This window comes from Suillus paluster (genome assembly GCF_016628075.1).
Source record: "Suillus paluster strain FC165 chromosome Unknown EDB91scaffold_5, whole genome shotgun sequence".
NCBI lineage: Eukaryota > Fungi > Basidiomycota > Agaricomycetes > Boletales > Suillaceae > Suillus > Suillus paluster.
The window spans coordinates 1,143,692-1,170,893 of record NW_024537565.1 but is presented as its reverse complement, the minus strand read 5'-3'; the positions used below and the strand labels follow the sequence as shown (position 1 = coordinate 1,170,893).

The following is a 27,202-nucleotide window of genomic DNA, read 5'->3' as shown; positions in this document are numbered from 1 at the left end:
TTTGCAGATGTTATGTAGGTGAGCATTGATCTGGCAAGTTTTGTATCGGGAAGCTAACATACTTAACGACAGCTATCACTCAGCAAGCTCCAAAAAGAAGGGTTTCATCGCGGATCATTGCAGTCCTGAAATTCATGAAGAGAAATGAAATACTAGTACTAGACAACATTCAACCAAATTTCTCGACGGTACTATAGAAATATCATGAAATATAGATAACGTGCAGCATCATAATAATGGTCACGTAGGTGGCCATGTCCCGACGGCGTAAGGGCGTTCTCCCCACCTCTCCCAAGCATGTTCACCAATACGGCGCACAGTGCCCTGTAGCTCCGTCTTCAAAGCTGTCCATCCTTCGTATATCACAATCTCATAAGCACTTGAGAGTGACCATGGGAACGAGGGGTAAGGCGGCGAGAATTGATGGGAGCGTCCAGGTAAGGGATTCAACTCTGGGTATAGAGGATCATAATAGACGGTATGAAAAAGTCGGTGGGCTTGGACATGTGCAAATCTACATACACAATCATCAGGTCAGCGAGAGAAAAAACTATACGAAGGTAAGAAACCTACCGCCACATAGCAAGGAAGAATACGATTTGGACCACAACTCCAAGCCAAACCAGACCACGGTGGAAAGAACTGTTGCTGCCAACGATAGTCGGCTGGTTGTCAGACCCAGTCAGCACGACCACATCAAACGCATATACATTTTGTCTCACCAAAAGCCCACTTCCACTAACGGCGTCCTTGGTATATCTGTGCCTTAAGTCATGCTCTTTCATCGATTCAACACGAAGGGTCTGAGCCAATTGATTCCGAGCATGCCGCGCTGCCCTCGAAACTTCTTCGAGTTCTTTAAGGTGGCTCGTGTTCAACGCGAGATCATCAGCAGACCTAGTGCAGTTCCTATTAGTCAGCGATTTTTTTTGAACCATATTTGTGATATTACCTGTCTCCATCACTCAGCCCATCAGCCCACTCCCGGAGCGTTTGCCGCATTTGAGCCAGGGTTTCAGTGCGACCAATGGGTGAATCATCATGCAAGACTAATGACTCTTCTTCGAATAAGGGTTCGATCACACGAACAGCTTCTTCCTCAATTTCTCTTCCCATCGCATCGACAATGCGAATATTACTCTTGTTTGGGGTACGAGGAGTACGAGGAGTTTCAACTGATGACGATGGGCGAACTGCGTCTTCTGCATCTGCGCGCCCATCCGCCATATCCTGGGCGTTGTCCGGTGTCGGAAGGTCGTCAATCCTTTCTCGACCGAATGCATCGACAACCTTCACGCTGGGAGATTTTCTCAGTGAACGTGGTGATGGTGCGTTGGCACGAGATACGGGTGTTGTAGAGCGCTCAGGAGTAACAGGCTTGGCTGACACCGGATCGCGTACGGCATTCCCTTGAGCAGAACCATTCGTTATCTTTAGAGGGACGTTTTCCGCCCGTCGTGCGTGACCATTAGGCAGAGAGTCAGGCGCAGATACACGCACAGAAGACAAAGGCGATTTGTCAACTTCAGCAGTTGACGCCTCCGATTCCGTGACATCAAAGCGCACTTTGAGAATGCTCTTTCTCCTTGCGATGGAACCAAATTGGGATTGATCGGCTGATCCATTCTGAGTTGTAGGTTGGTTCGGGGTTGACATCCATGCACCTGGGGGTGCCGGGGTGCGTAAAGGAAGTGAGTTAGCACGCGATAGAGAAGGTATTGGCGTGAGCAGTCCATTGCTTGCTGGGGCCTCAGGCTTCGAATTGCGCTCGGGTTCAGAGTTGGCTCGAGGCAGAGGCGTCGATGACGAAGGCGCAGTCGGAGTCAACTCAGACGGGGTAGGAGGTGGCGATACTTCCCTCGGGTGCTTGGGGGGTACGGGTGTGGCAGCCCAGGCTCCAGGAGGTCTCGGGGTTTTCATCGCGGTGTAGTTTGGATTGGCAAGGCCATTTTCATCCACTCGTACGGGAGTGACATCCGCTTCGCGTGTCTCTACCTCATCCTCAGATGACGAAGGTAGTGCAGAAAGATTCGAGAGGTCATGTGGAGGGGATGGAGTGCGGAAGTCAAGAATGGAAGTGCTTGACGAAAGACGACGTGGTGGAGTCGTGAGCGCAAAGGTGGGAATGGCTTCAGAAGAACGTCCATCCTGAGGGGTGGAACTGGCCAGTGGTGGGGTTCCTGGAGGAGTAGAGGAGGGTGGGCTCCCCGGAGGAGTGAAGGATGTTGGCGTCGTCTGTTCTTGGGTATGAGAAGTGCTTAATGGAGAGTCAGGAGTAAGAGGTCGGAACGAGGTCGCTGAAGCTGAGGCAAGAGCTCTGTGAAGACGTGCTTCATCATTGGAAGAAGCGCCACGAGGTGATTGAACAGGTGAGCGTTGTCTCGGTGGCGAATATGGTGGAGACACCAGAACCTCTGTCTCTGTCTCGCTGGGAGCATCGTCGGGGAAAGACTTCGATGATCGTATGTCCGGAGTGGTGGATCGCGGAGCAAACTCTGACACAGATTCCTCATCGCTCGCTGCAGATTCTCAAATGAGAATGGATAGAGAAGCCAGGGCAAATGTATCTCACCTAAGACCATATCCTCGTCCCCAAATGCACCGTACATGCTAGTCTGAGGATGGATACTGCCCACTGACTCAGTAAACTCCGTCGACCGCTTGCGATGACCTTTTTTGAACTTCTCTTCATCGGTGACTTTAGGAGTAGAAGAAGCAAAATTGCCGCTGCTGAAAAAACCATTCTTCTTGGATGTTGAGCGAACTGGAATCGAGCTCGACTTAATGACACCCGATGCCCGGCTGGATGGGCGAGAGCTTGGCGATGGTGATGGCGAAGAGGTGGTCCGCATGTGATTATGTGAGGAATCAGGCTCCTTGCTACGTCCAGGTCGATCGGGTGAATTCTCCAGATCAAGAGGGGGAAGCTGACGAGTCCGCGGAAAATGCCAGCCAAATCTTGAAGCGGCAGCAGAGCCCTTAAATGGTGAGGTACGTGGTGAAGATTCACCCTTGTCCCCATGGGTTCGAGGAGACGAGGGAGCTGCACGCTGAGGCGGATGAATGGGCGTTGATACGTCGAGCGCTGAATCCAATTTGTCTTTGTGAGAATGCGACTTCACAATCGTCGGTGAGCCCTTGCGCTGAGCCTCCGGAGTCAGATGAGGTAAACTGGAAGATGCACGCAAACTCCTCCCGCTCTTGCTTTGGGAAAGATGAACACTTGCGGATGTAACCTCATTTCCACTGCTGCCATGGCTATGATGCCTCTCCGTGCTCCACTTGGGCTGTGGCGAGTTCCAATTTCTCTCTCGTTCATGCGTTACCTCTCGTTCTTCCGGTTCTTCCGGTTCTCTTAATGAGTCATGGCTAGCCAGTGAGCTGGCAGGTGAGCTGGCGCCCGATAGTCGAGCGCTGGAAGCTTGCCGTTGAAGGGATGCAAGCGTCGGCGTCGAGTATGGCGTGGCCGACGGAGGTCGAGTGGGGTGAGTGTGGGAGTGGTTTGAATGTGAGCTAAGGCTTGAAGATGGTCGAGGCGGTGGGTGTCGCTTATTCCAGTCACGTTCACGCTCAAGGTAGCGATCTTTGTCAAGCTCGGACACCCCATCACGATCTGAGGGAGCTCATTGAAGTAATGCTGAAAGAAAAGGAATGGTCGCTTACAATCCGCCTGCGAACCCCTGGAACTTGGCCTAGAGCTTTGATCATCATCAAAACTACGAAGCGACGTAACGCTACCCCGTCTATGCAGATTCCTGCCGCTGAGCGGTGATCCACTTCTTGATATGGCTCCTCCGTTCGAAAGAGACTTGACATGAGAGGGCGATGTCCAAGGCAGTTCTTGAGAGTGGCGTCGGTGGAACTCCAGCGAGTGCCGGTGATGCAGCTCAGGGGTAACTGAACGTGATGGTGCTTTTGGACGGTTCCACTCGCGTTCGCGTTGATGCATACGGTCTTCTTCACGAGAGTGCTGTTGCTCTTTGACTGGATTACTATGTTGAGCTCGCCTCCAAAAAAATAACAAGTATGATCTCACAATCAGCATCAGAAAGGGACGAGCTCGCCCTTGACTCTGTGCATACAGTCGGCGGAGTGACACAAAGGCGAAAGGGCATCACTTACCTGGCAACTCCAGACTGGCACGCCGAGATTGATCATGTCGCAAACTTCCGCGCAACGATAGGGAGGAGCGCGGCCGCAACGGAGTAGTTGACGGGCGGCGCGTGCTTGGGCCAGGCGTCGGTGCTGACGCTAGTGAAACAATGAGACACATCACGGTACGCCATTTCGAATGATCGCCCACCATCCTCAGAGGTATCGAGATCTTTCATAGCGTGCTGCATCTCCGAGTCCTGATCCAGGAGATCTGATTGACTAGTCAAGGAGGTGCAAACATTTACAATGTGTGGTCTTACTAGAGTGAGATGCTAGTTGGGAAGGTAATTGGAAGGTCCCATGAGGTGAAGCTGCACTTATTGGAGGTGATAACCAAGAGGAGTCGAGTGGCCGTAATAAAGCCGGATTAGCATTAGCATGTTCGTCCACACTAGGCTCATGTGCAAGTAATGAACCTGTTTCGGAGGGTTGGGAAGTAACTGATAGACTTTAATCGGGTGTACTCGTGGTAATGATATAGATAAGCTGACCGTCATAGACCGCGGTAGGTAAATTTTGATCGAGGAGTTGCGAGTGGGAAGACATGAGGCGTGTACGAAGGGTGTCAAATGTTGCTGCATGAGAAGATCGGAATGACGATTCGGACCCCTTGCTAGATTCTTTGATATGTAATGAGATATCAAAGATGATGGAGTGAAGGGAATCGACGAACTTGGTTTATCAACCTCATCGTCACTGAGACTTTTCCTTTTGCCCTTATGCTGTTCCCTTTCACGGTCAACAACGGGGGTAATGTCCATCTCACTAGTGTCAAAACTGTTTCTACGATGTCTGGACCTCTGTGGCGTGTCCCCAGGCTCACGCCTGGCATGAGAGAACAAATCCTTCAGGCTGTCCCGAGTAACGCTCGGAGTGGCAGGTGTGAAACGAGATGATACAGAGCCAGTATCCGCTTCTGATGTGTGTGTAAAGAGTCTTGTAGGAGGAGATCTTCCGGTTGGGGAATCTGATGTCCGTGCTAGCAAAGCACGGAGACGTGCTGCAGGAGTATCGGAGGGTATCGCAGAAGAAGTAGATGGACCAAATTCAGAATTTGGGCCATAGCTGGTAGAAGAAGAAGCGATGTTCTTAATTGGCATACGAGGAGTAGGTTGATTATCATCCTCATCGTCGAGAACATTGAACTGTGAACGCGCGGAGGAGGGAACCGCAACTGGGGTGAAGTCCATATCACTACTTTCCAGCTGGGCACGAGGACTTGGTGTACGGCGGAGAAGCCTTAGACGAGGCTTTAACAAAGAGTTTGATGAAGGCGTTTCCATGATCGACACCCCCGCGGTCGGCCAACGGGAGCGTGTAGTGTGTTTCAAGCGTGTTCAACGCGCGCTATTGTCATAAATTAGGAAAGTCTTGTGCCAAACAATCACAAATTAGTACTCAGTGCTCAGTCACAGTAAGTCTGTTTAATCGCATACAAGTACAACTTCGAAGGACTATTGCATACAAGGACTTTTACTATGTCTTGAAAACACCTTGAAGCTTCCCTGCGCTCAGTGTAGGTAGTTTCTACTCACTCACGAACACGATGAGATGCACGTGACGCAACACGTGCACACGCGAAACGACTCGGATTTACATGTTCTTGTAACTAACCCACCACAGAGTTGCGTTACCGGGCAAATTCGTCAACAACGTCATTGGCTCTTGTGTAGGTCGTGCATTGAAGCTAGCCTGAACAAACAGAGAGGACCAAGATGACAAACTCGTCCTCTTCGTCCTCTTCAAAACGATGCAGATCTTCGTCACACTCTACCTCGTCGTGCCGCTCTGGGTCAATGCAATACTTGAACGCAAATTGAGGAAGCCGTAACCCGTGCTTGATTTACTTGCGAACCAACGACATGGAATTATAGAAAGCGTTGGGATCGGTTTTGATTTTACTCTCGAGGTAGAGCATGTATTTTCGGTTGACGCGATAACCATAGTGTTGTTCATAGCGTTGTTTAGGTGGACGCTGAATATCGATTTGGTAGATGAGTCCGATGTAGGTAACCCAGGAATTTGTCGCTGCTTAAAAGCGCAGTAACACGATACTGATATGTACTCCAAACCTGAAGACTCTGAAGCAGCTGCTCGATTGACAGTGACATGGTTGTATGAGAAGCAGATGGATGATACTAAACTTGGATGTCTCTATAGATTCCTCTCCACATGGCTTCATATTCAAACCGAGCCACCGGCACGCCTCTCGTGCACCTCCAGTAGCGCACATAGTAATCGCCCAGAACATGCAGGCTATGCATGCTTACCGCAAATTCCCTAGCCCTTGGGACGCCGACCTCCCAGCATGCTTCCTACCAACGTTAGTGCCCCGTTGCTGATGGCGCCCCCAGCTGGAAATTATTTCACCCGCATCAACCTTATCCTCGTTTGTTCCAGCACCTTCTAAGCCCTCTCCTACAGATCGAAAATCACGCGCAACCTCCTCTGGAGCCAGACCTGTGATACATTCATCCCACCACCCATCTGACATCGGTCTCGTCTGGTCTCTCGGCCAGATGCTATGCCACCAACATCCAGCTTTCATTCGCAGTCAAACCACCCAGCCTACATCACTGCGAATGCTCGAGAGGCTCGCGCTCCAACGGGGCGCTCAAGTCCCGCCCACATGGCCAGTTCCACGCACGAGCATAGGTCTCGCGCCGACCAAAGTTCATCGAGCCAGATTCAGCATCACCCTATGCTGGAGGACATGGCACTCATTACCTCAGTTGCAGCAGCCAGCACAGACCAGAGGGAATTTTTATGATACGGCGTCTGCTGCTGACTGAAGAGGTCCCATAACATTATCTACAGCCAGTCTCTTAAACTTGTGATACAACGATTGGCACCATGCGGCTGGTATCCAACCTCCTGTTGCTAGCATCTTATACCACTGATTGGCAAATGAGCGCTGCAGATGAGAGAAAGGGCATGAGACAGGTCCAATGTTGTTTCCATCCTCTCTCGGATCTAATCAATCGGCGTGGTGAAGAGTTACTGGCAGACCAACGTAGGCACTCGAGATATAAAATACAGACAGCGATTCAGACAGCGTAAGCCACTGTTGAAAGAGTGAGTATGCACAAATATCCAGCGCTTTCAACACGGCCAAGAGAAACATTCAAAGTAGTTCTCAAGAAGTAAAATTATTGACATGGGCAGAGCTAATCGTTACATCTTACACACCAACCTGATGTTGCAATTTCGCATCTTTCAGCGTGTCCTATCAGTTGTAGCAAAGAACAGCATACTCCTGTGATAACATATCAAATCAGCCTAAGATCCTGCCAACGTGGCTAGCATGTGTACTCGCCTTGACCTTCTTCTCTGTGGAGTCATAAGGGATGAGGCAACAGTCGAACTCCTCGCAAGCCTTCCCCGGGTGCACGGCTCCATTGTAAGGAGCTTGGGCGATGTACTGAAGAGCACCTCCAGGCTCACGGCCACCTTCAACAAGTCGAACTCCATTGAGAGCTGCTACGTTGAATTGGCCGGAAAAGTTGACCCATCGCACGGCTCGGGAATCCCCGACAAGAATTTCGTATCTATCAAGCTTTTCCAATGGGTTCAGCAGATGATAATAGCACGGTTCGGTTTGCGCTTACATGGATCTCCTCCTTCTTGTAGCCAATTACAGCCCCTTTCTTGAAGACAGAGCACGCCTTTCCGATCACTAGAGAAGGCTTCATTCAGTTAAAGTACCGAATGACACCACTCGGGACGTACTGAGACCACCCTACAAGCTTCATAATCAGTGTTTGGCAAGGATACATAGCTGTCGGACTTGCCTCGTGGTAAGCACGACAAATGTACAAAGGCGCGCCGCGCTCAAATCCACCTTCGATAGCATCACGTGGGATGCTCTTGCCCTCATTGAGAACCCATGCTACTGGACCGGGGTAATTTCCGCTTCGGAAAGCCTTGGTGCGTTGCTCCGCATCTCGAAGCCAGTTGTTCTGCGACCAGACATGTGCCTTTTTCTGGACAAAACCGGAGTGTCAGATCTGTATCAAGTGATGATGAACACTAAGTATACCTCCTCTTGATTCTTGCCATGATTGTTGTAGGCGTAAACGCCAGCAGCAAGGGCACCGACACCAGCCAGGACGCCTCCTCCGATCTAAAAGAAAAAATGACGCATGTGATGGTCCGAGGAGTATAATCGAGGAGTAAATTGTACCTTCAGTTCTTCCTTCTTGCGATCGTCAATGTCGTACCAGTGCTTCTGACCCTCCTCACGAGCGGGCTGGAAGCCGCCTTGGGGGGCTTGGTAAGGTTGCTGTTGCTGCTGCTGAGGTTGTTCGTGTGATGGAGTGCATGGTTGAGACTTGCGGTCTTCGCTCCATTGACCAGATGTCTCATGATGGGGACGTCGGTCGCCGCCGCATCCTTCCACTTGTTGCTGCTGCTGAGGTTGGTCGTATGATGGAGAACATGGTTGAGACTTGCAGTCTTCGCTCCATTGACCAGATGTCTCATGATGGGGGCGTCGGTGACCGCCGCCTCCTTCCATGCGTCCCCATAGGGCAGGCGTCGCGGGCGGAGTCCAGTCACCCTGTGGCCGAAGTTCATTGGTGAGTATGAAATTGAGCAATACTGGTAGTGGGTTACCTGGGATCGGTGAGGCTGAATGATCTTGTACTGGACACCTGCAGAACATGGATTGATTGCTGAGAGCGATAAGGGAAACGGTGGATTGAAACAGACCTTCATAGAGGACTACCGAACCATCGTAGTACTGAGTGCCAGGTTTCCAAGAGTCAAGCATGTTCTGCTGGAGTGTATACGAAGATGACGAATGGAGTGGGGTGGCTTGTGTTGCATTCGGTGGGCTTATATACTCTCGGAGACCTCTCACTTTGCGCCAGAGATCGCGATCCTATCTCCAAATGATGCCTGTTGGAGAAAAGAGAGCTTGTATGTCTTGGCTGCTCCCTGATTTGAACTACGAATGGGCGCATATGACCCTGTCGACGGCCGGACCTGACCAGCTGTCCATTATCTGATTTCCATTTCCACGAGGCAAAGATTGCAAGATGAGAAGAACTAACAAATATGCATATGATCCTGGGGTGGTTTAGCCTCGAGGCATACTATCAAGTAGTTCAGAATGGAAGACACTTGCATTTGTCGTGGAGTGTCTCTCATTCTGGCAACTGATCGTACGCGTAACGCGATCATCTCGAGCAGATGAGTCCTTGTGGTCTTCGAACTCCATGGAACTCCAAGCTCCAAGTCTCCGAGCAGGAAGGCAAGTCTTAGCAAGAGCATCGACCCTGGAATGTCCTAGTAGTATTCAAAGAACTTGACGAGGGTTCGGAATAATTCAAATCGATTTGTCGTTTATAGCACATTGTTACCAGCAACTTGTTTCTGCCCCGGCTTCAATGATGGGATCCCACTGACTCTGCCGCGCTGAACTGCTTCTTCTTGTCATTACTGTAATCACGGCCGCCGGAAGTAAGTAATCGATAGATCTCAAAAGGACGCCGTCTTGTCAAGTCATTCCAATCTCCATAGCCTTCCAGAGAACGAACCGAGAAAGCAGAGAGTGTGTAAAGTCCCATGGATGCGAATAATTTCCGCAAGATGACCGCACGTTCATACTCTTACTTATATATATGTGACCTCCACAGTCTCTTCCAGTCACCGCCCACCTATTTCAACTTGTACCACCATCATCGATAACGATCAATTTGTATTCACAATGAGCAAAATCGAGCCAGTCTTCCACATCATTCCCACCATCCAGAACTACGATTGGGGGAAGAAGGGAAAGGACTCCAAGGTTTCAGAGTTTGCTTCTGGGGCTGGAATCGATGGGTTTACTTTGAATCAATCAGTTCCTTACGCAGAAGTAGGTGATCTAGAAGCACGGTCTGCAGCAGATCTGACAGATGGGTGCGCAATGGCCAGCTTTGGATGGGCACGCATGTGAAATCGCCGTCGGGAGTGGTTGATAGAAAGCAGAACCTTGCCCAGATTTTGGCTGCGAACCCAGGCTTGATAGGGGACCAGGTATCTCAGCGGTTCGACACAACCAACGGAAACCTCCCTTTCTTATTCAAGGTCTTGGCCATTGGCACGGCCCTGAGCATACAAACTCACCCTGACAAGAAGACAGCAGAGAAACTACATGCTGAACAACCAACAGTTTACACTGGTGAGATTTCTTGTTTACGTCACTCTCTAGCCCTCACTCATAAGTTGTGTGAAGATCCGAACCACAAGCCTGAGATGGCGTTGGCGTTGACGGATTTCAAGGCCTTGTGCGGTTTCATGCCGATCGCGAGGATAGCTGAATACGTCAAAGCCGTTCCCGAATTCGAAGCCCTGATCGATCCATCTATCGTGACAGAATTCTCGACTTGCACACTTCTGTCTGAGTCGGAACAAAAGGCAGTTCTAAAGAAATTATTTTCAGCACTCATGACTGCCGATGTTACCAATATTGCAACACAACTCCGGGCACTCGTCGCTCGTTACAAACGCGGGGGTCAGAAATCTGTAGAAGAGGATGTCAAAGATCTCATCCTAACATTGAATGAACAATATCCCGGGGACGTCGGGGTATTCTGCGCATTTATGTTGAACTACGTCCAAATGACCCCTGGGCAGGCTATTTTCCTGGGAGCTGGAGAACCCCACGCTTACGTGCAAGGCGGTATGTCTTTTCCTGGTAGTATTCAGCTCAATCTACTAATGATTCCCAAGATATAATGGAGTGCATGGCCAATTCGGACAATGTCATTCGCGCAGGTCTTACGCCCAAGCCTAAAGATATCCCCAACCTTGTTTCGGTTCTGACCTACACGGCATCAGCTTGGCAGAAGCATATGGTCAAACCGGTCGACATCACGCCACGCACTCGTAAATATGATCCTCCAATTCCAGACTTCGCAGTTTTCCAGGTTAACGCCCAAAAGGGCGAGACTGAAAGTCACGAGGCTATTCCAGGACCTTCAATCGCAATCGCCACCGAAGGTTTCGGCCGCGTAAGCTGGGGCGGTGGCGAGCTAGATTTACAGGCTGGAAGCGTCATCTTTGTGGGAGCTGAAACAAAGATTGACATCACTGCCGGAGACTCCAACTTGGTTGTATACCGCGCGTATGTCGCTGCCTAGCTCAGTGCTAGGACCATTGGCAGGATGAATGTTTGATGTTTTGAGTGACTACTACCGCAGCTCTATCCCAAACATAAATTCCAGTCGTTATCATTGTCAACGATACTACAACTTTTGTCAGTACACTGCCCACCACAGTATGCTGGAGCGAAACGCAGTTCATCAGAGCGCAAACAAAGTATACTGAATATCAATATCCTTCTCGATAAAATTTATCACCGTTGCCCCTGAGGGGAGAGTTTCCCTAGAAGTAGAGCGCACTGATCACAGTCAACCGGCCACTCTCTTATGATATCCGCAACGTTGGATAGACATTCTCTCGCCCTGGAAACAGTCCGCGGAGTCGACAGGGGGGCGTTTCCCTTAGTGAAATGGTATAAAGCTGGTGAAGTTTATTTCGCGTGGAATGATAAACTCTGCGATTTCCTCTTAGCGCAGTGATTGTCGTATCCAAGGAGATAGTTGCTGCCCATTGGATCGTAAACGTCAGCAAAGTCACCGGGGTCAAATAATTCTGTCACAGGAGAGCCTTGCCCGCCGTTCTTGAGGACCAGCTCCCCATGCTGTGCGACTTCTTTGGGCGCAACCGGTTTGACTCACGCATTGCGATTTATTCCGAGGAAGGTGAGACCAGCGAATGTCATTAACTAAATCTCTGGGAAAGATAATTCCGGGAGAGCCGTGGAAAGTTTATGTCCATCACAGTAGCGGGTAAGATAGGGGAAGGACTAGCAGGACTCAATTGTATGTGATCCAGGTTCCACAAGACCGCCAATTTGATCTGGCAATTTGATCAAAAGACATTATACCATAGTTCACTGTGCGATGGCTGTTCAATATACAGCAAATCCTGGCACGCTGCGAGGTGGATGGGGGCCTGGGGAAGTGACGAAGAAGTGCGTTGAAAATTCATCCAAAAACATCGAGATGGAAATCGAATGAGTCCACCATGGTAAAGGCCAGTGCTAGTACTTGTCGCGGTGTTACTTTCATGGTGGTGGGGAAGAAACCGTCATGGACCACACTGGTCACGGCAATGGAAGACGACATTACATAAGCTTGTCTAACACGTTCTGAAAACGGTGTCCGTATGCGGCTTTGACCGGATGGCAGCCTGCTCGCGGCCATCATGCTTCCCTCAATTGTGCTCTTCGCAGGTCTCGTCAACCTTGTATCCAGTGCGGCTGTGAACAATATACGACCCCTAGTAATATGGCACGGACTGGGTGATACCTACGCGTCTCCTGGTATGGTGCGCTTTGAGAGCGAAGTCAAGGAGATGCACCCCGGCATATTTGTCCACTCCATCTTCATCGACGAGGACCCAAATACAGACCAGCGTGCAGGCTTCGTGAGCACTCATACTACCACTCTGTGTGTTTATAACTTATATCCGTCAGTATGGCAATGTGAACCAACAAATTGCACAAGTCGCCCAGCAGCTTGCTGAGATACCCGAGCTCAGCCGCGGTTTCGATGCTATAGGGTTCTCACAGGGAGGGCAATTCCTTCGTGGCTACGTGGAACGCAATAACAGCCCGCCAGTGCACAATTTGGTCACCTTTGGGTCACAGCACATGGGGATATCAGATTTGCCAGTATGCAACCCGATGGATTTGCTTTGCCAGGTCGCGCGCCGAGCAGCAAACAGGGGTGTGTACACCGAATGGGCACAAGAGCATCTTGTTCAGGTTTGTCATAAAATCCCTTCTGTTCAAGTCCTGCATGTTAATTTAATCATCGTCAGGCTCAGTATTTCAGAGACCCGCAACGGCTCTCGCTATACATTTCCTCAGGGAGCTTCTTACCGGACATCAATAACGAAGTTTCACTCCCATCTTCTCGTAATCCATCATATGCAGATAACCTTGCCTCGCTGAATAAGCTTGTCCTTGTCCTCTTCGCCCAAGATAAAACCGTGGTACCCAAAGAGAGCGCTTGGTTTGGTTCTGAGCAACCACTCGAAGACATCACTTTTGAACCATCTGGATCCGATCAGACGCCGATACTCAGTGCACCGAATACCAAAGACATGATTCCGATGCGTCTACAGCCCCTCTACAAAGAAGACTGGATAGGTCTTCGAAAGCTTGACGAATGCAGCGCGATCGAATTCGTAGCTTGTAAGGGGGAGCATATGCAGCTTGATGGCTGCTGGGAAGACCTAGTCGCTAAGTGGGTGGGAGGATCTTTGAGCGCGAGCTGAGGCACACATCTCACTTTAGTGAGAGTACTCTGCCACGCTTGCTTGGATTGCACAGTGCACCGTTGTCAATGTATTTCATTTTATGTGGACGGAATGTGGTGTCACGATTTATTCCACCAGAATCTCTAGCACAGTACTCAGATGATTCGCACAAAATAATCTTATTAGATACTATCACTATTACGTTACGCTCGCGGATGGGAAAGTCTTGCGGCAACTCGCGGTCCGCCGGGAGATCTCCATTTATAAACTCATACCATTCCGAATTTGCCCCGAAGGGCCGAATAACCTGCTGAAAGTTCACGCTCACCCGTGAAGGCTCAAGTTGCCAGTTTCTTACTCACCTTGATATTCGTTTCTTTGCCTGTCCTCATCAAGTCATTCACAAATGTCTGGTGCAGCATCTGCGGCCGCAGGGTCGAAATTTTCCGCGTTCATGAATCATCCAGCCGGTACGTGGGATGTCCGTTGATGCAGGAATGGCGCTGACTTCACTACAGGCCCGAAGACTGTCTTCTTCTGGGCGCCAATGATGAAGTGGTGTCTAGTTGCTGCTGGAGTGAGGGACTTGAGTCGGCCAGCAGATAAACTCAGTATATCACAAAACGTTGGTGCGTATGATGCGTTACTGGAACTCCGTGTCACCATTCAAATTTTGCCGGATAGCTCTCGCATGCACAGGTTTCATCTGGGTGAGGTACTCTTTGGTCATTACTCCGATAAACTACAGTCTGGCAGCGGTAAGGGTCGACGAGTTTTCTCGATGGTGATCACTCATGGGTCGGTTGCGCAGGTGAACTTCTTTGTCGGCTCCACAGGTCTGGGTCAGTTGGCCCGGATTGCAAAGTGAGTTTCAGGTCAAGCAGGCGTTTGTATTTCTTACTGACTATCGAGACATTCATCAGTCACCGGTACAATAACCCAGAGGCGGTCAAGGCCTGATTAGCGTCGTAGAAGTCTTGCTTTCTATTCGTATTGTTCTTGCAATGTCACTTTGTCAAAGCACCCGAATTCCTCCTGTTCGAATCAAATATGTACAGTGATATAAGTCATGTCTACGCTCGAAAAGATATCATCGGTTCCTGGTCTTCTTCGTCCCACCGCGATGCTGGTTGTCGCTGCTAGTAGCTTTATCATCCGAGCTCGACCCGTCAAAAATTCCCCGAGCTACGTCCCACCATCCGCCCTCCACTAATACGCGATTGGCAGCCTCCACGATGTTCGACATTATCTTTTGAGCGTCATTTCCCTCCTGGTTCCCGTCGTGATCCTTATGCTGCCATTGTTTGTGCTTTTCAAATGACTCCCACGGTTTTCTGGGACGGTCATTTGACTTGGGTTGTGAACGTGTCTTGGGTGTCCGCGATGAACGCTGGGTATCGGGAGTGTGCTGGCCTTGGCCATTCAGCACATCCCACATAAATCCGCCCAAGCTGGACACGATGCTTCTGTTCCCAACACCCACGTTCTGATTGCCCATGTACCACCCCAGCCCTGCAGTGAGCGCTCCGAAGATGATACCCCACTTGATGAACCAGATACTGGTTCTGATCATCCAACTTGTAGTCCTATATAGGCTGACCAATGCGAGATATGCGGCGAGAAAACTGATGAGGGGAGGAATGATGGTTTGCGCGTCCCATTGCCATGGTTTGGAGGAAATGAGGGATGAGATCAACGAAACAAGTGCAGTGAATAATGCAAGTGCGTGCGAGAGGAATGAGACCAGAAATGAATACAGAGATGGGGGAAGCTGCTCGGCGAGAAGGTCAAGCAAGGGGTCTAGAAAAGCTGGTAGGGGGATGCCTGCCGGATCCATGATTACTATGATATCAATTGCAGTGCCTAAGTTTCAAGTTGCAAAGGTCAGCGTTGAATCGTAAGTAGTACGTGTGACACGTCTTGTTCAAGTTGCCAGTGCCACTAAGTGCTTGCCTAGGTTGACGCGAACGTGGCCCGGTGGCATTAACAGTGCTGGCATTGCCACCAGATGCCGTTACGTAGTTTTGTGACACTTTGCCACCGGCACAGTAATTAAATACCAAATGGAGACATGTAAATACGAGATCCACCAGGAACTCACCAATGGGATCATAACGGCATGATACCAGCCGGCCAAGCCGACCACCAATATTGGAACTCCGACATTTCCTGTGATGTCTTCGCTCCGCGAATATGTACCAAACACCGACAAACTCGATCGTGTATAAGTTCGAGCTTATATCGAATTTGCTCCTTTCCCAACAACTCACTGGTATCCATAAACCTTGTCTCACCATACATCAGTACTCTATATTCAACATCGACACCATGGTCATGAAGCGCAAGTTCGACTTCGATGCCAGTGATGAGTGCCCTCAGGTCATTGTTTTTGTTTTATGTCCTTTACTTCCCCGCTCTAATACGCACTCATCAGGTCGCCAAGCAGTTGAAAATGGTTCCCTTCCCCAACTATGAACCTGACACCGACATTGCTATGTCTGAATCTCCCTCATCTGACGCCGTCTCATTTTTCCCTGAAAATAATCATACCCGCCTTCATTCTACTGCCAGCTCGTCAAGTGGTTCATCTGAATACTCGGATGGCATCGACCACAACTCTCGTATGTACACCCAAGACTTGAATGTTACTGAGTCTGACACTGGTGTGCGCATGTTTTAGCTTTGTACCCTCGTTTTACCCCGGTCGTCGACTACCAGCCGGACGACTCTGCAAAGGCGGTTGGGCTGCTGCAACCTGCAAGCTCATTTACTCACCATGGGTAAGTACATGTATGGCTCGTTTCTTACCGTGACCCTGATTTGTGACTCCCTCCCGCCTCCATAATGCGATAAATTCCAGTTCGCATTGCTCACAAATACCCAAACTTCGTGTCGCCTGTTCCGCTGGTCCCGACGGCTCCAGGACGATGTGGAGCTTTTGTGAACAATGCGGCGCAATTTCCATGGTAGATTCGGACTGAAGTCATCGACATCATGGCACCTGTTTCTTTTTTTATTTTATTTTGCTGATTATCCCTCGTGATTTGCTTTTCCCTTGGCTCGACTGGTCACTCCAATTTTCGACATCGATCCCATATTCGTCTCCCTCGCGCCGCTAACAGTAACCATCACCTCTATCCGCCTCCTTCGACTTCACCGCCCTTCTCGTGATCGACACCCGGTCAATCTCCGAGCCTTCGGCCACCACTCGACATCAAAATATCGGCCAATATCATACTGCACTGCTACGTTTGCTAAATATGCTCTCGCTGTACATATCTTGCTCCGTTGTAACACGAATGCTCTGTTGCTTTGACGCCAAATCAAGTGTGAATTCGTTTGAACCAACTTATTAGCATTTAGAAAAATTCATCTGTTAAGCAATTGCTAAGTACAAATATATCGAAGTTTGATCGAAGCTGTACAAATGTCTCATGACCTCCACGCCACATCGAACGCGCTACAGCATACGCCATGACCCAAACAACTCTGCTTCAATACGAAGCACCATGTAAGTCCGATTCCTTGTCATCACTTCTCGACATTCCTCATCTTGCTCAGGGCCTGTACACGCGCTCGATTGGTGTAAGTCAACCGCACCTGGACATCAATCTCGTCCACGATCGGCATTCCGTCTCGGAATTGCATCCTTCACTGAAGACTACCGGAATCGGATCGCTATCGTGGGGCTTCAGGATGAGCGCGTCCTTGTTGAGGATGATTATACTGATTACCCCGACTTTGTGACCCTGGTGGAGGCAAACCATGGATACCCAGCAACCAATCTGCAATGGCAACCTGCGAGTGCGAGCGGCTTCCCATGGACTGGCAAAGCGCCGGCCGCAGAGCTGCTTGCAACGACTGGAGATGCGTTGAGGGTATGGGAGTATTTTGGAGATGCACCACCAGCGTCGTCGGCTTATGTTGGGAGGCAACCCACGGGCGGAGGGCATCGGTTGACACTTAAGACGGCACTATCTGGGGTATGTGATTGCAACCTCACGTCCTGATTCATGGGAAACACTGATGCATCATGCGTTTCAGCAATCCAAAGTGCAAAGCCAGTCCACTGGTCCACCATTAACCAGCTTCTCTTGGAACGAGAAAGCCCCCAGTTTAGTTGTTACGTCATCGATAGACACGACGTGTACCGTCTGGAACATCGATACGTCCACTGCAATAACGCAACTTATCGCCCACGATCGAGAAGTCTACGACGTTGCATGGCTCCCGGGATCGACAGATATATTCGTATCGGTCGGTGCAGATGGTAGTCTTCGTGCGTTCGACCTACGGAGTCTCGAACATTCCACCATTCTGTACGAAACCCCGACACCCAAAAGCGGTCCGCCCGCTTCCTCAGCATCATCGCGTCTACCTACATCACCTCTGTTGCGCATTGCATTCAACCCCGCTGACTCGAACTACATGTCCACATTTCATATGGATGGACAGGATGTACAGATTTTGGACATGCGGAGTCCTGGTCAGCCAGTGATAGAGCTAAGAGGGCACCGCGCACAAGTAAACGCGATGGGATGGAGTACAACGGATAGACCAACACTGGCTACCGCAGGTGAGCACTGCAACAAATCAACTCATGCCTTGCGTCCGACCTGAACTTTATATGCAGGGGATGATTGCCAAGTTCTACTTTGGGACCTCGCTCCCTACACGCAGTCGGCAACCTCTCCGCGCACCGCAAATTCTCGTTTGAATTCACCGCGACCGGACGTGAAGAAACGTGTGGTCACTGATCCGATAATGGCCTATTCTGCGAATAGTGAAGTAACCAACCTCGCATGGTCCCCTCAGATACCAGGGATGACGATGAATACGGGTCACTCGACAGCGCCTGGAGAGTGGCTAGCAATTGCGAGCGGGAAGTCTATCAAGGCACTCAAGGTGTGAATCGATTGATTCGGAAATCGGAATTATGGTTACTGTAGTGATATTTAACATGGGTGTGCGCTTGACCCTTTGAGCTGCCCACTCTATGGCCTTGACACATTCAGGCTCATCCTCTTTTCCGCTATCTTCGTTATCCCACAGACGCGCGCTCTTATATACCTCATGTTTCCTGATGAGTCGCGTTTGGCGGCAATAATCCCCGCTCGATCGAACAGCCGTTACAAACTCACCAACTTGGACCCGCGGAGGCTGCCCCTGAACCTGGCATCGACGAACATGGTCCATTTGCAATTGAATTTTGGATCCGCGCCATAAATAAGAGGCCTTATAATTTTCTTCATTTTCATGAAGTTCTTTCTTCGGGCTATCTGGATACGAACTTGTCAAGACTTTTCATTGTTTCTGCTTGGCCTCGAATTCTCTGTCATTGCAGGGACCATAATTTCAACGAGATATCCTGGACAAGCGCAGTGCTGCGCAATGAACGACTATCTTCCTTCTATTCAATGGGTCTGCCTAGGGGGAGACTAGTGCTACGCAGTGACTGAGTTGTCGTGTCACTGGTTGACTTCCCGTAAGAATTTACAGAAACAAGCTTGTCTGTAAAAGTTTGACCGCTCGACATCGGCTGATTTACGGACAGAATCTGTAAACCGTAAGAACTCAGCAAGACGATGGACTGGGAACAACACCAATGATCCGGACGACAACTCCGTGAGCGAACCATTTAAAAAGAGTAAGAAAATTACCCAAATCAGACATTTAGTGCGCTCCGACAATTTATAGAAATTTATAGAAATCTATGGAGGGGTAGCTACCCCTCCACAGATTAGCAGATTTACAGACGAGTGCGAGGCATTGACAGCTACCTTCCAAATCCAGCGGGGCTATCCGGCTAAGGCATAAGGCCTGAGGATCAACAGAAAACCTTGCAGGAAGTCACCCATTTATCCTCGTCCAGCTACAGCAGTCCAGCTTGTCACAAGGCAGATACTCCGGCCCGGTTGCGACCTGCCACGCACAATCAAATGCAGATCCGATACCAGGCAGGTTTTAATTCTGGTTAACGTATATATTTTTCGCCTCAATTTCAAAGATAACGTGCCAGCGTGCCTAACAGACTGTAGCCGAGATATCGATTAAGCCGTAACCCGCATGGAACCACCACATCCACGAGGTTGCTCGGGTTCTAGCAGATATGAAATAAAGATAGGCTATAGAATTAACGCGCATCTCTGCGTTCCTTCTGACCTTCCAGCATGGCAGCTTCAGCAGGCGGCTTCGATGAAGAGAACCAATTCGTGCAGAGAAAGACGTCCGTCTCCACCACCTCTGATGAAAAAAAGGCAACTGCATCCAATACTGTAGACACTGAAGGTGGTCTGGTGGACGCCGACAAGGAAGGGATCCAAGCGAAGACGTCGTTCGACAAGAAGTTACGTGTTATCGTCTTGATTGGCCTCGCTGCACTCATCCTCGGGTGGTGGATATCTTCCACCATCTTGAAAGCGACACGCGGACGATGGTATGTGTGACATAGTCTCCTTGATTTTTTTAAGTTATTCTTCGAAGGCTCGTGCAGACAATTTTCGCGTGGTTTTTCTTAATGTAAGCAGCGATATCTCTGCATTCAATATCGCCCTGGGGCTAAACCGATTATCCGCACCGTCAAGCACTATCGCGTTCCGCTTCATACCCAATTCGGTGGTGACGGAGCCTGTCGCTGCTGTATGGATACCATACATTCAGGAGCCTTGGTACAGACTTCCCCGGAAAGTGAGATTGACAACTGGATGGCTCTGCCTTCTTGGCATCGTGTTTGGGTCTGCTTTCGGATTCCCACTCACTGGCGTGAGTTATATCATCGTGGATGAGCTTTTGACATTAATCTAATGTCGCCGCTGTAGAATACCGATTATGGACATCGAGCAATCTCAGTACTTGGGTTGTTTGTTTTCCAGTGTGGTTTCTACTTGAGTTCCACGAACAGATCGGCCATTTGCTGGTTGGTGCCTCTCTGTCCGCCTACTACATCTATTGATTTAGAATGCAAGGCCCACTGTGATAGTTGGACTGATCCTCCAACAGGCTATCGCTCTTTTTGTCCTCAAGTCTGGCGCTGGGTTTTCCCTCTTCAAGTACATTGCCGATCTCGCAAATGATTTCTTGTCGGAATCCCTTGTCGGAGCTCAGTTCTTCTTCGATGCAGAAACTATTGCGAAGAAATGGTTCTTCATAAACACGGTATGATGATAGTATCCTCAAGCGTGAATGCGTAACTGATAAAATTGCAGCTCTCCGCGGTTATCTTCTTCATTGCCACGATTCAAATGCTGTACTATGTCAGTGACTAGGCTTTACTTTGAGCGGCCAGTGCTAATTTGTACGAAAGCTTGGGGTCATGCAATGGATCGTCAAAGGATTGTGAGTACACGAAGCATATTATGCATCAGAGAATGGAATTCATTTTTAAAATATAAGTGCATGGTTCTTCTTTAAGCTCATGAACGTGTCCGGCGCTGAGGCGGTCGTCGCGGCTGCTTCTCCTTGGGTTGGACAAGGAGAGTCTGCGTGTTTGGTCAAGCCTTACGTTGATATCATGACCCCATCGGAACTTCATCTTGTCATGACCTCTGGTTTGTCCACAGTATTTTGCTATTGGGACGTTAAAATTTACGTATTCAAGGTTTCTCCACTATCTCCGGAGCCGTTTTAACCGCATACATTGCACTAGGAGTTCCGCCGCAGAATCTCATCACCTCATCCGTCATGAGCATACCTGCTTCTATTTCCATCAGCAAGCTACGGATCCCTGAAGTTGAGGAACCCGTCACTCGTGGTCGCATAGTCGTGGACCGCGGGGATGCGGATAAGAACCGACCAGTCAACGCTCTTCACGCATTCTCTTTGGGAGGTCTGTTTGGCCTGAATGTCGCGGGACAAATTCTGTGAGCTTCTTGAAATGGTCATCGATGTGACACTCAGCTAAGTCCGGTAGCACTAATGTGTTGACGATCTTGTCACTCGTCGCCACCATCAATGCCGTCTTGACATGGGTCGGTCGTGGATTCGGCATCCACCAACTTACTCTACAGCTAGTTTTGGGATACATCGGGTATCCTATCGCCTTCTTTTTGGGTGCGCATACGTCCCTGCAATCTTGAGCTATGTATCCAAGCTGATATCTCGTAGGTGTCCCCAGCGCTGAGATCCTCCGAGTCTCACAGCTGTTGGCAACGAAGCTAATTGAAAACGAATTTGTTGCGTACTTAGGTACTCCTGCGACACCGTTTTATGGGGTCTGGCTGATGCTTAATTATTGCAGAACTATCAAGCATCCAAACAAGTTCAAACCCCTTGTCGCAACGTGCCTTTACGATTGCATCGTATTCTCTTTGTGGATTTGCAAATCTCGGATCGCTAGGTGTGCAGATTGGTGTGCTCAGCGCCTTGGCACCATCGCGGGGCAAAACCATTGCGAAAATTGCGATGTCCGCTATGATTTGTGGATTTATTTCGTGCGTTCTTGATTTGTCCTGTTTTTCGTCGAGTAACAAAAGCTTTGCTCTGCAGAACCCTCCAAACGGCTGGTATCGCGTGAGTACTTGGACGATCTTGGTCACAGCGTCTGGAAGCTAACTTTGTTTATCTTAAAGTGGCATGCTCATATAGCATGCACAGTATCTTGGAAGAATGGTTGAGCTGTGGCGTTATACATAGTTTTCGTAATATACCTGAGCCTTCACAAGGGTAAGATCGGTAGAACCAGCATTGTGATGATACCCAGCTTGCCAGCTCAATTAACCAGTCTTCGATCTTAAACTTCGGATCCTTACGCCGTTACTGCTCGAGCGATGAAACAATCCAAGATGGTCAGCCACTGGCATATACTATCAGTTACCACAACTTCGGTCAACTACTGGTTCAGACAGTCACAATGTCACTGGGTAGGGTAGTAAGTCATGTCACTGGCTGTCTGAAGCGAACTCAGCTGCTCTGTCACACCTTAACAACTATCTCAATCATTTCTCCACCAATTTCGATGATTCAACTTCACAGTAGCTTATAATATGTGTACAATGATATGTGGTGAGATAGAATATTTATTGAAGCTGAATTGTGTGAGCTATTGCAAAGTGTCCGAACCAGTGGTTGACCGAAGTTGTGGTGACCGATAGCAGGCAGCCTGTGCCAAACTGCATAACAGCAGCATGACGCAGTGGAAGCGTGCAGGGCTCATAACCCTGAGGTCACTGGATCGAAACCAGTTGCTGCTATATTTTTTTGTTTTGGCGGCGAACGACGCGTCCTTATTATGCAGTCCGCTGACGAGTGTCATAGAACTTCAACTAGTCACTGATAACTTATGAAGAACACAGTCCTACATACATGTCGCTATCATAGGGTGGGGCAAACAAGACATTTTGAGGCGCGGGTCAGCCACCAGCGTGACGGACTGGATGTAGCTCGCTCGACCTTGATCTTCACCACTTCCATCACCTACAAATATCACCGCCCACCCGCCGTGCTGCCAACCAACCTGGGAACTAGAAGCAATGGCTCCAACTACTGCCACAACATTCGCTACAGGCACGGGGAAACGCAGAATTCACCACCGCATATTCGGACATGGGCACCGAGCTCGCTACGAAGGGGCTATCAATACGACACACCCCGCCGAGTACCATCCATTGTTTACATATCCAACTTCTACGCTGCCAGCGCAATCGACGTCTACACCGCATGCAGAAAGTACTGCGAGTGGTACCCTCCTGCCCGAGCACCTCATCACGGTAGATCAGACGCCAACGGGGATTCTTGCTCAGCAATTGCCTTTAACGATCCCCAACGGGAAGTCGGGAGGCAACGTGATAGCAGTGGTTGCTGTCGCAGTCGTGGTCATGGGGAGCCTGCTGGGCGTTATCGTCGCAGGAGAAATCTTGAAGCGGCGGAATAGACGTTGCCGGGAGACTGGAGAGGGGGGTAGCAAGGGCGGGACAGACTTAGTGCAGGACAAAGGGAAAGATGTCTTCAACGAGAAGAGTCTAGATTCATCTGCATCGTCGCTTCGATATTCCCCAACGTACATGGGGAGTCCGGCACTTCATCTGGAACATGCGACTCGTCCTGTGGAAACAACAATGGCATCGACCTGGTTCTCACGGATTTTCTGGAAGACTCACGCAGGCTTGCATCGCAAGGACGCGGAATCCCCAGAAGCATCGCATACATCACGTACTCCTACAGAACGGTCCACAGAGTTGCCGCAGCGGACAACGTGGTCGGATTTTTCGTATGCACCGGAATCCTTGAGTTATCCCAGGCCGCTTTTGCATTGCATACTCGAGGAGTGCGAAGATGACTGTCAAAGTCAGAGCGAAAGTGAGATCGCCCTCACGTTGGGCCTTGCCATACAGCGTTCCCTAGATTCCGTTGCCTTCGCGTCGTCTGTCCACATGGCATCCCGAGCCAGATCGTTTGCAAGCCTTCGATTATCAAAAGCAGTGGAAGCAGGCTCTATCGTCGAGGAGGATTGCGCGGAAGCCCGGATGGACGCACAGGAAATAGGCGTTCCGACCTCCGTACCCATAGGAATGAGCGTGAGCCTCTCTGGTTTTGGACTGGTCTCCACGGCATCTTTGCAGACTCTCGGCACTGGAGCAAGCGCAGACCGCGAAAGCTTGAGAGAGGAGATTTTCGAGCTGCGAAGAGTTCAGACGAGGAGTATGCAGATGGACAAGCCCATTCTGCTGTCGTTAGGCATCAAAACAACAGGCAATGAAGACGAGACAGACGAGGACGATGAGCCATCAGATGCAGAAACCGAACATGCAGCCAGCGATAACACCATGATGACACCCTCGATTGCGGAACTGCTTCTTCCACCAGGGCGCGAGACTAGTCTACGGCCCGACCTTCGAGACCTCCTCGGATCCCAGATGACGTTAGCGACCCTGGCAAGCAGCTACAGTGCAGTGAACCTCGATGACTTTCCACTTCCTCCTTCCATTGTACTGCCACGTCCATAAATAAGAACAACTCTATCATGATGAACGGAAGCACGATGTAGATTGAAGGTATTAATAGAAGGAAATTGGACTCACGTTGGTAAGCCTGCAACAAGCCTCGTGAATGAAATCGGAAATGTAAGTGTGACAGACGTGTGAGTGACAGGTCACGTCATCTATTGTCCTCTGTAGCTCCATGAGATATATATCCATGCTGTTCCAACGTTGGACTGGACTAACTACCACGGCCTACCCAGGGTGATTGGAGCGCGCCATGATTTCTTTCTTTACTATTTTCTTCAGTTTCCCTTCTGCTATCGCTCTATTGCTTTCAAGTTATCTTGTGTACCATGTCATTATAGCACCGCGGTTCAACCCCCTCAGAAAGTTGGCTGGACCACCGTTGAAGGGGCCACTGGACAACCACATGTCACCTGTGCTCGAGTAAGTTCTCCGCCCCTCTCACTAGGCCTTTCTGCTCAGCACTTGTCCATGTGAAGCCCATTCAGGTCACCCAAGACTCATGCTGCCTATGTAGAGAAATATGGCAGGAATGTCCGTATAAGGGGGCTTGGTCCCGTGAGTGACTGGTCTGTAAATTACGAAACCCGCGAATAACTGTTCGACGTAGTGGGACGAACGCCTTCTCCCGCTTGACCCTGTTTCTGTTGCACACGTACTAAAGAACAGCACAATCTACGAGAAACCGTGGCAATCTCGGAGGCTCATCACGAGCCTCATTGGTTGTGGTATGCTTGCTGCAGAAGGTCATGTTCATAAGCGTCAACGCCGAGTCGCCACTCCTGCATTCTCCGTTCAGAACATGCGAGCCCTTGTACCTCTTGTCTTCGGCAAGGGAGAAGAACTCAAAGATAAATGGATGGACATGATTCAGGCAGTGAAGGAATGTGAGGCAACTTCGGAAAAGCAGAATTCCGACCAGATAGAAATAGACGTTTGTCATTGGATCAGTCGAGCTACCTTCGACGTAATTGGGCTAGCAGGTAATTCATGTTGGGTCGTACACCCAGTCTTATCTGACCATTCACACATAATTCATAGGTTTTGACTACCACTTCAATGCTATACAAAATGAGTCGGACGAGCTCTTTGCTGCGTATAAGGAGATGTTCGAGATTGCCGTCTCGCAAGGAGATGGCGTCAGGACAGTTCTGGGGATTTACTTTCCCATCCTAAATAGTCTTTTCGTACGTTTACATCGCTTCCTTCACGAGTGTGATCCTGACTGAGCTTTGCAGCCTGATAAGAGGGTTAAGACCGTCCACAGATGCCAAGAAACTATTCGCCGCGTAGCAGGGAAGCTAGTGCAGCAGAAGAAAACCAGAATCTTGGATGGAGAGAAGAACGGTTCCGCATATGCCGGCAAAGATTTGCTAAGTCTGCTGCGTGAGCCTGTCGTCGTTTCTTCATTTCGGCCAGCTGACAGATTCGTAGTGAAATCCAATATTGCAACGGATCTTCCACCGGACCAGCGAATTTCCGACGAAGATATATTACACAATATTAATACCTTCATGTTCGCAGGATCTGACACAACATCTCTCGCTCTAACGTGGACGCTTCTGCTCCTTGCAAGGCATCCAGAATTGCAAACTCGTCTTCGCACGGAACTTCTCTCTATTGTATCAACTACTCCAATATCCCGACTGTCAGCTGAAGAAATCGAGTCTCTGCACAACACCCTGCAGAACTTACCATACCTGAACAACGTCTGTCGGGAGTCGTTACGTGTAATCCCTCCAGTCCATTCTTCCCTCCGCGTTGCAACACAAGATGACGAGATACCTGTATCATATCCTGTCCACCTGAGCGACGGCACGATCTCGGAGCAAAAGACTATACGTGTGCCGAAGGGGAGCTTTGTGCATGTCCCGGTTGAGGCCTTCAATCTCGACAAGGGCATATGGGGGGCCAATGCTTGGGATTTTGAGTAAGCTTTTTCAACCCATTTAATTGAACCACGTCACGAAGAGAACTCGCAGCCCTGACCGATGGGATCATCTTTCGGAGGATGTGCTGTCACTTCCAGGCTTATACTCTAATCTTTTGACCTTCTCCGCTGGACCGAGGGTAAGCTTTACTAAGACTTTGTCGGCATCACTAATTTAGATCTTCAGTCATGCATCGGGATGCGTTTTTCCATGATCGAGATGAAGACATTTCTCTACATCCTTCTGACGACTTTCACCTTTGCCGAAACAGACAAAAGAATATACAAAGCCAACGTGTAAGTCGCGCACATAATAGTCCCGGGTTACCTGCTGACACATTTAACAGCGTGCTCACCAGGCCATATGTTTCCGGACAGTTTAAAAAAGGAAGCCAGTGTCCACTGCTTGTAAAACCACTTGTGTCGATTGCCACTTCCTAGCACCTCTAAGTATTTCTACATCTACTATATGTTAAGCACGCATACCCTACGCATACCCCCCACCACGGGTCGACACTGTGGTAGACTTGGAGGGAGAGGGACGTTGTATCTGTAACAGATACTATATCACATTAGGACTATGTAACTTTAAGTAAGCGGCTACCTAACCAAGGCCATCTTTGAATCGCATCCCCCTGCTCACAATACCCACATGTACAACTAGCGCTAGTACTAATTCAGTTCTCAGTTAACTAGTTGTATCCTTGTCGCCGCATGGAAAGGCGAGAAAGGGACTTTCCACCGCCTATGATTGCGAACAATTGTGGGCAATAACCAGTGTGCGCCTCTTAATGTTTAGACACCCGTAGTGCTGGTGGAACATGAAGCCAATCATGTCCGTCTACCCAGGTCATTGTAGCGA

General features: G+C 49.6%; 12 protein-coding genes and 1 non-coding gene across 13 annotated transcripts; 9 read left to right on the top strand and 4 right to left on the bottom strand.

Moving 5' to 3' along the window:
- Positions 1–73: 73 nt before the first annotated feature.
- EDB91DRAFT_1106339 (uncharacterized protein) lies at positions 74–5,480 on the bottom strand. The gene is made up of 12 exons (XM_041317475.1): positions 4,829–5,480; positions 4,647–4,775; positions 4,416–4,595; positions 4,304–4,366; positions 4,123–4,251; positions 4,037–4,072; positions 3,664–3,984; positions 2,573–3,613; positions 953–2,519; positions 723–897; positions 574–665; positions 74–514 (listed from the first exon to the last, which is right to left on the bottom strand). Exons 1-12 carry the CDS (start codon positions 5,436–5,438, stop codon positions 241–243), a joined length of 4,617 nt encoding a protein of 1,538 aa, XP_041182325.1. The 5' UTR covers positions 5,439–5,480; the 3' UTR covers positions 74–240.
- Positions 5,481–5,842: 362 nt separating this feature from the next.
- EDB91DRAFT_1078356 (uncharacterized protein) lies at positions 5,843–6,786 on the bottom strand (the record flags this gene model as incomplete). The annotated part of the gene is made up of 4 exons (XM_041315012.1): positions 5,843–5,959; positions 6,011–6,183; positions 6,475–6,677; positions 6,728–6,786. 4 exons carry the CDS (start codon positions 6,784–6,786, stop codon positions 5,843–5,845), a joined length of 552 nt encoding a protein of 183 aa, XP_041182324.1.
- A 643-nt stretch (positions 6,787–7,429) lies between these two features.
- EDB91DRAFT_1333837 (carbohydrate-binding module family 12 protein) lies at positions 7,430–8,965 on the bottom strand (the record flags this gene model as incomplete). The annotated part of the gene is made up of 8 exons (XM_041325437.1): positions 8,866–8,965; positions 8,770–8,807; positions 8,339–8,713; positions 8,195–8,278; positions 7,947–8,138; positions 7,885–7,894; positions 7,764–7,831; positions 7,430–7,711 (listed from the first exon to the last, which is right to left on the bottom strand). Exons 1-8 carry the CDS (start codon positions 8,924–8,926, stop codon positions 7,430–7,432), a joined length of 1,110 nt encoding a protein of 369 aa, XP_041182323.1. The 5' UTR covers positions 8,927–8,965.
- A 431-nt stretch (positions 8,966–9,396) lies between these two features.
- On the top strand, positions 9,397–11,517 carry EDB91DRAFT_615901 (mannose-6-phosphate isomerase). Its single transcript, XM_041327894.1, has 4 exons — positions 9,397–10,015; positions 10,075–10,321; positions 10,376–10,822; positions 10,873–11,517. The coding sequence occupies exons 1-4, from the start codon at positions 9,866–9,868 to the stop codon at positions 11,280–11,282; spliced, it is 1,254 nt and encodes a 417-aa protein (XP_041182322.1). The 5' UTR covers positions 9,397–9,865; the 3' UTR covers positions 11,283–11,517.
- An 876-nt stretch (positions 11,518–12,393) lies between these two features.
- EDB91DRAFT_1196267 (Alpha/Beta hydrolase protein) lies at positions 12,394–13,690 on the top strand. The gene is made up of 3 exons (XM_041320592.1): positions 12,394–12,633; positions 12,683–12,973; positions 13,030–13,690. Exons 1-3 carry the CDS (start codon positions 12,412–12,414, stop codon positions 13,486–13,488), a joined length of 972 nt encoding a protein of 323 aa, XP_041182321.1. The 5' UTR covers positions 12,394–12,411; the 3' UTR covers positions 13,489–13,690.
- A 75-nt stretch (positions 13,691–13,765) lies between these two features.
- Positions 13,766–14,577, top strand: EDB91DRAFT_1106326 (mitochondrial pyruvate carrier). The gene is made up of 5 exons (XM_041317474.1): positions 13,766–13,940; positions 13,989–14,099; positions 14,155–14,228; positions 14,282–14,334; positions 14,394–14,577. The coding sequence occupies exons 1-5, from the start codon at positions 13,877–13,879 to the stop codon at positions 14,428–14,430; spliced, it is 339 nt and encodes a 112-aa protein (XP_041182320.1). The 5' UTR covers positions 13,766–13,876; the 3' UTR covers positions 14,431–14,577.
- On the bottom strand, positions 14,570–15,505 carry EDB91DRAFT_1196260 (uncharacterized protein; the record flags this gene model as incomplete). Its single annotated transcript, XM_041320591.1, has 1 exon — positions 14,570–15,505. A coding segment is annotated over exon 1 (738 nt), but the record flags the coding sequence as incomplete, so codon positions are not given.
- A 233-nt stretch (positions 15,506–15,738) lies between these two features.
- EDB91DRAFT_1106322 (uncharacterized protein) lies at positions 15,739–16,793 on the top strand. Its single transcript, XM_041317473.1, has 4 exons — positions 15,739–15,849; positions 15,905–16,091; positions 16,151–16,250; positions 16,331–16,793. The coding sequence occupies exons 1-4, from the start codon at positions 15,799–15,801 to the stop codon at positions 16,449–16,451; spliced, it is 459 nt and encodes a 152-aa protein (XP_041182318.1). The 5' UTR covers positions 15,739–15,798; the 3' UTR covers positions 16,452–16,793.
- A 109-nt stretch (positions 16,794–16,902) lies between these two features.
- Positions 16,903–18,631, top strand: EDB91DRAFT_615487 (WD40-repeat-containing domain protein). The gene is made up of 4 exons (XM_041327893.1): positions 16,903–16,981; positions 17,032–17,453; positions 17,515–18,046; positions 18,104–18,631. Exons 1-4 carry the CDS (start codon positions 16,945–16,947, stop codon positions 18,379–18,381), a joined length of 1,269 nt encoding a protein of 422 aa, XP_041182317.1. The 5' UTR covers positions 16,903–16,944; the 3' UTR covers positions 18,382–18,631.
- Positions 18,632–19,208: 577 nt separating this feature from the next.
- Positions 19,209–22,219, top strand: EDB91DRAFT_1106319 (Na+ dependent nucleoside transporter C-terminus-domain-containing protein). Its single transcript, XM_041317472.1, has 15 exons — positions 19,209–19,427; positions 19,478–19,906; positions 19,954–19,989; positions 20,055–20,232; positions 20,289–20,386; positions 20,436–20,625; positions 20,676–20,723; positions 20,774–20,805; positions 20,863–21,017; positions 21,068–21,329; positions 21,380–21,519; positions 21,574–21,654; positions 21,707–21,899; positions 21,955–21,978; positions 22,038–22,219. Exons 2-15 carry the CDS (start codon positions 19,641–19,643, stop codon positions 22,051–22,053), a joined length of 1,719 nt encoding a protein of 572 aa, XP_041182316.1. The 5' UTR covers positions 19,209–19,427; positions 19,478–19,640; the 3' UTR covers positions 22,054–22,219.
- Positions 22,220–22,586: 367 nt separating this feature from the next.
- On the top strand, positions 22,587–22,658 carry EDB91DRAFT_t35. Its single transcript has one exon. It is a non-coding gene; the product is annotated as a tRNA-Met (tRNA).
- Positions 22,659–22,687: 29 nt separating this feature from the next.
- Positions 22,688–24,516, top strand: EDB91DRAFT_1106312 (uncharacterized protein). Its single transcript, XM_041317471.1, has one exon. It carries the CDS (start codon positions 22,938–22,940, stop codon positions 24,408–24,410), a length of 1,473 nt encoding a protein of 490 aa, XP_041182315.1. The 5' UTR covers positions 22,688–22,937; the 3' UTR covers positions 24,411–24,516.
- Positions 24,517–24,559: 43 nt separating this feature from the next.
- Positions 24,560–27,061, top strand: EDB91DRAFT_1106307 (cytochrome P450). The gene is made up of 9 exons (XM_041317470.1): positions 24,560–24,833; positions 24,890–24,968; positions 25,021–25,393; positions 25,452–25,597; positions 25,649–25,796; positions 25,845–26,340; positions 26,393–26,480; positions 26,528–26,637; positions 26,688–27,061. The coding sequence occupies exons 1-9, from the start codon at positions 24,664–24,666 to the stop codon at positions 26,779–26,781; spliced, it is 1,704 nt and encodes a 567-aa protein (XP_041182314.1). The 5' UTR covers positions 24,560–24,663; the 3' UTR covers positions 26,782–27,061.
- Positions 27,062–27,202: the final 141 nt, after the last annotated feature.